This window comes from Carassius auratus, chromosome 46 (assembly GCF_003368295.1).
Source record: "Carassius auratus strain Wakin chromosome 46, ASM336829v1, whole genome shotgun sequence".
Lineage (NCBI taxonomy): Eukaryota > Metazoa > Chordata > Actinopteri > Cypriniformes > Cyprinidae > Carassius > Carassius auratus.
In genome coordinates this window covers 16,445,781-16,452,994 of record NC_039288.1, presented here as the reverse complement: position 1 = coordinate 16,452,994, position 7,214 = coordinate 16,445,781, and the positions used below count along the sequence as shown (strand labels likewise).

The 7,214-nt window shown below is 38.8% G+C and overlaps 1 protein-coding gene across 1 annotated transcript; it reads left to right on the top strand.

Moving 5' to 3' along the window:
- Positions 1–703: 703 nt before the first annotated feature.
- Positions 704–3,936, top strand: LOC113063694 (chemokine XC receptor 1-like). The gene is made up of 2 exons (XM_026234025.1): positions 704–1,493; positions 3,910–3,936. Exons 1-2 carry the CDS (start codon positions 765–767, stop codon positions 3,934–3,936), a joined length of 756 nt encoding a protein of 251 aa, XP_026089810.1. The 5' UTR covers positions 704–764.
- The last annotated feature ends 3,278 nt before the right edge of the window (positions 3,937–7,214 follow it).

The window sequence follows — 7,214 nt, the reverse complement described above, 5'->3', positions numbered from 1 at the left end:
ATATAAAAAAATAAATATACAAATAATTTGTGCTTGGGACTATGTTTGAAAGCGTTTAGTTTATGAATATGAATAAACAGTGCTCATAAACGGCTGCTGAGGTCATATAATCAAGTGAAGCAAGTTGAGGCTTGGACCCAGAAACAGCGCTTTTTACATCAACACTTAACAACCAAATACCTTTAACGGCATTAAATCTAGTGTCACGTGGATGGGAATTTGCATGGAAATAATATGCAGATAGGGTTTGCATAGTATAACTACGTAGGCACTGTAAAGTCCATATATGGTGATTTCGTCCCCTGACTCAGATTTATAAAGAGATTGTTGTTCAGGTTCTGGAGTACACATGGTTTTATAAATCTATAAACTTTTGTATAGCATTTGTGAATACGTACACTTTTAGAATGAAATCTACAGAAAGTTTTATAAATGGGACCCCACGTGTGTTCATCTGATAATGTCTGATTTGGGATGAAGTTAACAATTTAGCTTCTGATTAAAATGACACTGACTTCTGTTTAATTGAACAGAACAGTTTAAATAAATCCAGTCTGAATTAAATTTATGGACCCATATATTTTTATGTCAAAGGTTTTTGCTCTGGTCATTCATATTTAACTTGAATGTTGAAGAATTATGTACTGAACAAACTGGATATTCTGTCGTTTTAGCATATCTGGTTAATTTTTAAACACCTCTTTTCTTGTAGATAACAGTAGAAAATTATTAGTTTATGAGCTGCTGAGAAGAAAGATCAAGAGATGAACAACTCCACATTCAAATTTACGACACGTGAGTCATCCACAAACTTCACAACTTATTCCATCGGGCCACTGGACCATCTGGAAATATGTATGTACAGCATCAGTTTCCTGGTTGGTCTTCCTACACACTCCTATATTATATGGCTCATCATCACAGGAACAGGAAGTAGAATTGCATCAGAGTTCTTCATGCTCAATCTCTCTGTTTGTGAGATTGCTAATGCTCTGAACTGCTTTTTCTTCGTACTTTCAATTTGGTTTTCAAATTTCTTGATATTACGAATGTTTTTAGCAGGATTCTCCATCACTGGTCGTCCTCTGTTTCAGAGTGTGATCTGTGTTGAGCGTTACCTGGCAGTGGTTCATCCTGTCACCTTTCTGAAATTCAAACCTCTCAGATATAGAGTCATCATCTCCATTGTGGTCTGGACACTCACTCTTGGTTCTTGTTTGTGCTGCATATATATCTTAGTTTTATTAAACAGTACTGGATATGCATGGTTCTTCATGCTACAGTTTGTTTTCTTTCTCCCCATCCAGTTGTTTTGTCTTGTGGCTGTTCTCATAGCTCTGAAGCGGTCAGGACCAGGAGAGAGAGGGAGAGAGAGAAAGCAGGAAAACCACATGAAGAGAAGAGCATTTAATCTCATTCTAATAACTACTGTGAACATGGTTATGCTGTATGTGCCGATTCTTGTTTCAGCATTATTTGCCAATCTGACAAAAGTAAATATTCGGGGAGCTTGGGATTTGATTTGTTATGTACTGGCTGGTTTTGTGCAACCTATTCTTTATCTGTACCGGAGTGGAAAACTTCCCTTCCTTTGTTCACTATAAAAACTTGATATTTTATTATATTTTCCTTTTTAATACATTTTTTTATTGGATGGGACTTTTTTAAGTACCTTTTCTGTTGCTTTTTCTGCAATGCAAAATCACTCTGATGATGTATCAGAATCTGGCACTGATGATTATATTGAGATTTGTGTGGCTGTAGGTTAGAAGTGCAAATGTCCAGTGTTATCACCACATTGCACAACACTGATACAAGCTTATAAATCAATAATAAAAAAGTTGTTTTCATAATTTTCCCAGGCTTTTAACAAAATTAAAATGGAGCTATCCAGCAGCCTGAGCAAAACTGACAGTAGCAGTGGTTTCCTGGCACTGGAAAACTCTCTTGCCCTGTTTCTCCAAAAAATAACTACAATTAACTACACATTGTTTTACTTTTAAAATAATATAAGTGGATTTTGTCATTTTATTTATTTATTCATTTATTTGACTTCTTTTTGCTTGGTGTTCACTCTTTCGGTCTTTAAGTTGTGTTTCAAAGACTTGATGTTACATATCTGCAAATTTAGAGTTTTGTGTTCAAAGTATACTTATATACAATCAATGTAAAATTACAGAGATTAAGTTTATTATGATAAAATAATAAAACACTTAAATTATGACCCATTGTCACTCTTTTCATATTTTCCCTCATATTTATTTCTGTCTCTTTTTCATTCCCTCTTTTTATTTTAAATTATCTGTCTAAAATACTGCATATCACATGATAAATAAGATGCACCTGATCTGACCAGTTTATATGTAAAAGACTGGCTGTTCAGTCTGCAAAAAATAATACTCAGGCGATCAATCTGAATTAGCTATTTACTGTAGGCTATAAGATATAACATTATTATGTAGTGCTCTGTAATACTTTATTCTGATTGGTCAATCATGGTCACTCACAAAGATGATTGCAGTTCAAATTTCAAATTTCTTAAACAAATTGAAATCACATGCTTTCAGATTCTGTAAATTCTGTGAAAGGTTTACTCAGACCTATATATATGGATAGATCTGAAGTGGGTTTGTCAGATACAGGGAGACATACATAAATGTGCCGTGCTGGGGGTTTCTCATTCATGGTGAGGTTTGAGAACCACTGCCTTCATTTATCATTGTGACGACTGTGAACTGTGAATGCGACATACGCGCTTCAGGTAACAAACAAAACTTGTTTTTATCATCAATAATAAGCAAAAATGTCCATAGAAAATTCTGAGAGTGCTATTGAGACTGAGCTTCTTTTGTCTGATTGAACAGGGATCATTGAAATCTAAAACTATAATCGAAAATTTTATATTTGCATGTGAATGAAGTTATTTTGGGAAAGATGAAAAAGGGCAAAAATAGTTTTTGGGATAAGCATTTCTGTTATGGAAGTATATGGATGGAGTTATTCTGCTATTAGTATTTTGAAAATACATATTCATTAACCTTAAGAGTTATTATGGTAAAAATGAGAAAATATTGAGCAAAGTGCAACATTATACTGTATGTGCATAGTACAAACACTTAAATGCATGAACCCTGGAACGTTTTTATAACATTTATATTCAATTCAATTCAAGTTTATTTGTATAGCGCTTTTTACAATACAAATCGTTACAAAGCAACTTTACAGAAAATTATGTTTCTACAATATTTAGTAATAGCTCATAAGTGGTGACTGTCAGTTTGTGCACGTATGACAGGATTTGTAGAAATATTTATACAAGTCGTAGTCAGCCAGATGATGAACATTATTAATATTATTAATAATTAATATATGATTCAGTCACACTTGTAGCAATATTTGTCAGTTCTGTTGTTGATTCAGGGTAAGCATCCTCTGGGGTCCTCTGAGGGTCAGCATCATCTCTTCTCAGGTGTTCTGGATCCAGACTGGAGCTTGTGTAAATCTTAGTTACCTAGTGCAAAACATAGAAACAAATAGAGACATCATTAGCATAGCTGCTGTTCCAACAAAGTAAAATTAATTATTTTAACCCAAGCTAAAGAATAATAACGCACATTTGATCAGATACAACTATACTCACAATTTAAGATACATTATATTAGACTTTGCCATCCTATATAATACGTATTGTTGTGTTTTTATTACGTTGCATCAGGTATGTCTTGTGGCGATTCAGAGTTCAAATATATGAAAAAGTTAAATGCTCTATCGTGTAAGAAATATGCCTTGGCCTACACCAAACTCAGTCCTAAACCTACCCTAGTGTTAACAAATACAAAACGTCTCTGGTTATTCATTTTCCTTGAAATTATGAAGCTTGATTTTAATAACTCTTTTGCTTGCAAATAGAAAATGGCAAAACCTCAGAATCTTTGAATGAACAAGATCGATTAGGCTGGAAGGCTTTCCACACGGCAGGTTACATAATGTCTCGTTCCCTCTCAGGGAACCAAGGTTACGTGAGAAACCGGAGATGTTCCCTTATTGAGTCGGTCTCTTGACATTAGGTATGGGGAACAATAAAACCCTCGCATCGAGCCCCAGTAGAGCACAAGCACTGATTCTTACAGCGTGCCAGCTCTAGGTTGGGTACCTGACCTGGTTGAAACACCTCTTGGCACCGAGCCAAATCGGCTCCAAAACCATCGTAACCCTGCGCACCCAGTTAAGCAAATCTGAACCGGTGTGATATGGGGAAAATGCAGCAATACAGTACATTGGTGCTTGAGAATACACTGCCGGCTTATAATGCGGGCACAAAAAGGGGGCCGCATTGGATAGCTAATGAATACATCAACTGCAGCTATTACTAAAATAACTCACGCTGCCTATAGGACCTGGTCGAATCCATGGCTGGGCACGCGCCAGCCGGGTCGTTCCCATAGCCTAGTCCAATGACTGCTCAAACTCCCTCCTCCTGCACTGACAGCACATGTGATGCGAACGAGGGAATGTCAAAGTTATAGAATCTTGAAACTTGAACCCATGAAGACGCCAAACTCCTTGTGGAGTGGGCGTGCACCCCCATTGTGCAAGCAGTTCTCAGGGAAGCATTAGTCAGTCACACAGCCTCCACTATGCAGTGTGATAGTCTCTGCTTTGATATCGCGCTGCCCTTCTTGGCACCCACGTAGCAGACGAAAGGCTGCTCTTAAGTTCGAAACTGGCTAGTTCTGTTCACATAAGCACACAGGGCACGCACGGGGCACAAAGCGCACTTCTGAGACACTGAATAACTGTCCTCATTGAGGAAAAATGCTTGAATTATAACTACCTGAGCTCTGAATGGTGTTGAGAGCACTTTAGGTGAGTAGCTGCGTTTGGGTAAAAGTCTGACCATAAAATCGTCCAGTCCAAACTGCATACACGCACTGTTCATTGATTGTGAACACAAACCTCCCTGGCGATTGATGTACACCACCGCCGCCGTGTTGTCCGTTCTGATGAGAACATGATGATCTTTCACAAACAGAAGGAAACTCTGCAGTGTGCTCTTCTGAATGTAGCATGAAGCTAATGATATTTGAACTAATTTTAAAGAGTGACAGCATGAGTTCATGAAAGCCTTCAATGTCCTACAATTATTTGAATGTTTGCTATTTGTTTTTTCAATAAATCACTTAATGACTAATCTCATTATTTTTAAATATTATTTAAAAAAAGGGCATATTAGGTGCTCAGTGAGTGCACCTGTGCTGGCCAGTGAGTGCCTGATGTAGAAAGATTGTTTAGGCAGATTAAACACTGACAATTTTATTTTGTATTCTATGAAAAATATTGTTTTGACGTTCAGTGTCACTTGATAAATTTGTAAATGATACTTTTTCTCTTTGCATATCAAATGTTTTGTGTGATTTGTATTAGATGAAGTCATGCACAAAATTTAATGTGACAGCTGCAAAGTCAATCTATAAAACAGCCCACAGATTTAAACACATCCAGAGAGTCCGGACGTTCACTCTCCAGGTAATAACCCCCTTTTTTTTGTTTTATTCTTTTTGTTTATACACTTATTAATAACCAACAGCGTTACTTTTCCAGGTAAAAAATAAATAGACTTAAATTAAACTAATATCAATGCGCTTATTATATTTTTATTATACAATACTAAGTGCATAATGGATTAGTTATTTTGGAGCAAATTTAAGTATAATGATTTGTTTGTGATATGTGTAAAGATATGTCAAGATATGCTTAAATGCAGTGCATTTTAATATATTTAGTTAACCTCAAGAAACTTTAGTGTAATTAAATTGTACTTCTTTAACATATTTGAATACACTTTTATACTAAATTGTTATTATTACTAATACATTAAATTAAATTATACTTCTTGAAAAACGTCTCGGTTACGTATGGTAGGAGGAGAAGGAGGGAACGGAAACGCCACGCCGGTGGCTGATGAATATGGGATATCGCTTCGATAGACCAATCTACTTCGAGTGTAAACTAAACGAGCCAATGCACATTGGCATGCAATTATTGCATCCAGCTGCCGCTGATCACTGCGTGAGTATAAGAAGGCAGCAGGTCCAATGCATACCAGTTTTTCTCTGAGGAGTCGAGCCGGGGACTGAGCTGCAGCTCAGCAGCGGTACAGCAACCATGGCGACGGGATGTGGCGTCTCCGTTCTGCCCTTCAGGGAACGAGGGTTACCATACGTAACCGAGACATTACCTTTCAGTCGATCACTCTTGACGCCACGTCGCTGACCGACGAATATGGGATCCCTATCAAAGCGTCATGGGTGCTGCCCCTTCCAGTGCCCTGTGCGAGCTGCCTGCGCCCCTATTAGGTGTAGGCCAGGGCTCAGAACAAGTAGCTCCACTCACCGTTGTCAGTTCTCGGAGGCAAATACACATATAGCATCCATTTAAGAATATACAAAGAAATTTGTGGTAATTAAAAACCCTCTTGGGAAGGCGGAAATCTGCCGGGGAAACACGGGCTCTAAGGCTATACTGTGGACTATACACATACGAGTACCGCTTAGGTCTCAATATGGAACCCACCCTTCCATAGTTATCACGGATACATCATGAAGGCCTGGCGCCGGATGTTCCGCCGCGTCCAGCTGCTTAGGGTGATGGAGGATCTCAAAAGGGTCTACAGTACGGACACTCTGGAGCAGTTTTAGCAAGCTGACACTAACCGGGGCCTCTCAGTGCCACTACCCGTTTGAGGTGAGAAGACAGGAGGACACCAGCTCTACACGAAGGGTGTAGTGGGAACCTTGGGCATGTAGCCAGACTGGGGCCTCAGGATTACCTGGGAGTCAGTCGGCCCAAACTCTAGGCACGAATCGTCGACCGAAAATGCATGCAGGTCCCCTACCCTCTTGATGGAGGCCAGTGCAAGCAGGAGCAGAGTTTTCAATGAAAGAAACTTTAGCTCAACTGAATGCAAAGACTCGAATGGACCCTGCTGTAGTGATTTAAGCACAAGAGACAGGTCCCAAGAGGGTATACAGGGGGGCCGGGAAGGATTTAACCTCCTGGCCCCCTCTAAGGAACCTGACAATGAGGTCATGCTTACCCAAAGACTTCCCATTCATGGGGTCATGGAACGCAGCAATAGCAGCAACCTGGACTTTGAGGGTGGAGTGAGACAGCAAGCTACAACTTACCGTACAACTTCCGGAAAGAAAGGCACT

What these genes read in the sequence shown, in the direction of transcription:
- LOC113063694 (XM_026234025.1), top strand. Translation starts at nt 765, where the DNA reads ATGAACAACTCCACATTCAAATTTACGACACGTGAGTCATCCACAAAC. An exon ending in TATTTGCCAATCTGACAAAA is followed by an intron (nt 1,494 to 3,909) that starts GTAAATATTCGG and finishes GCTTGCAAATAG; the next exon opens with AAAATGGCAAAACCTCAGAA.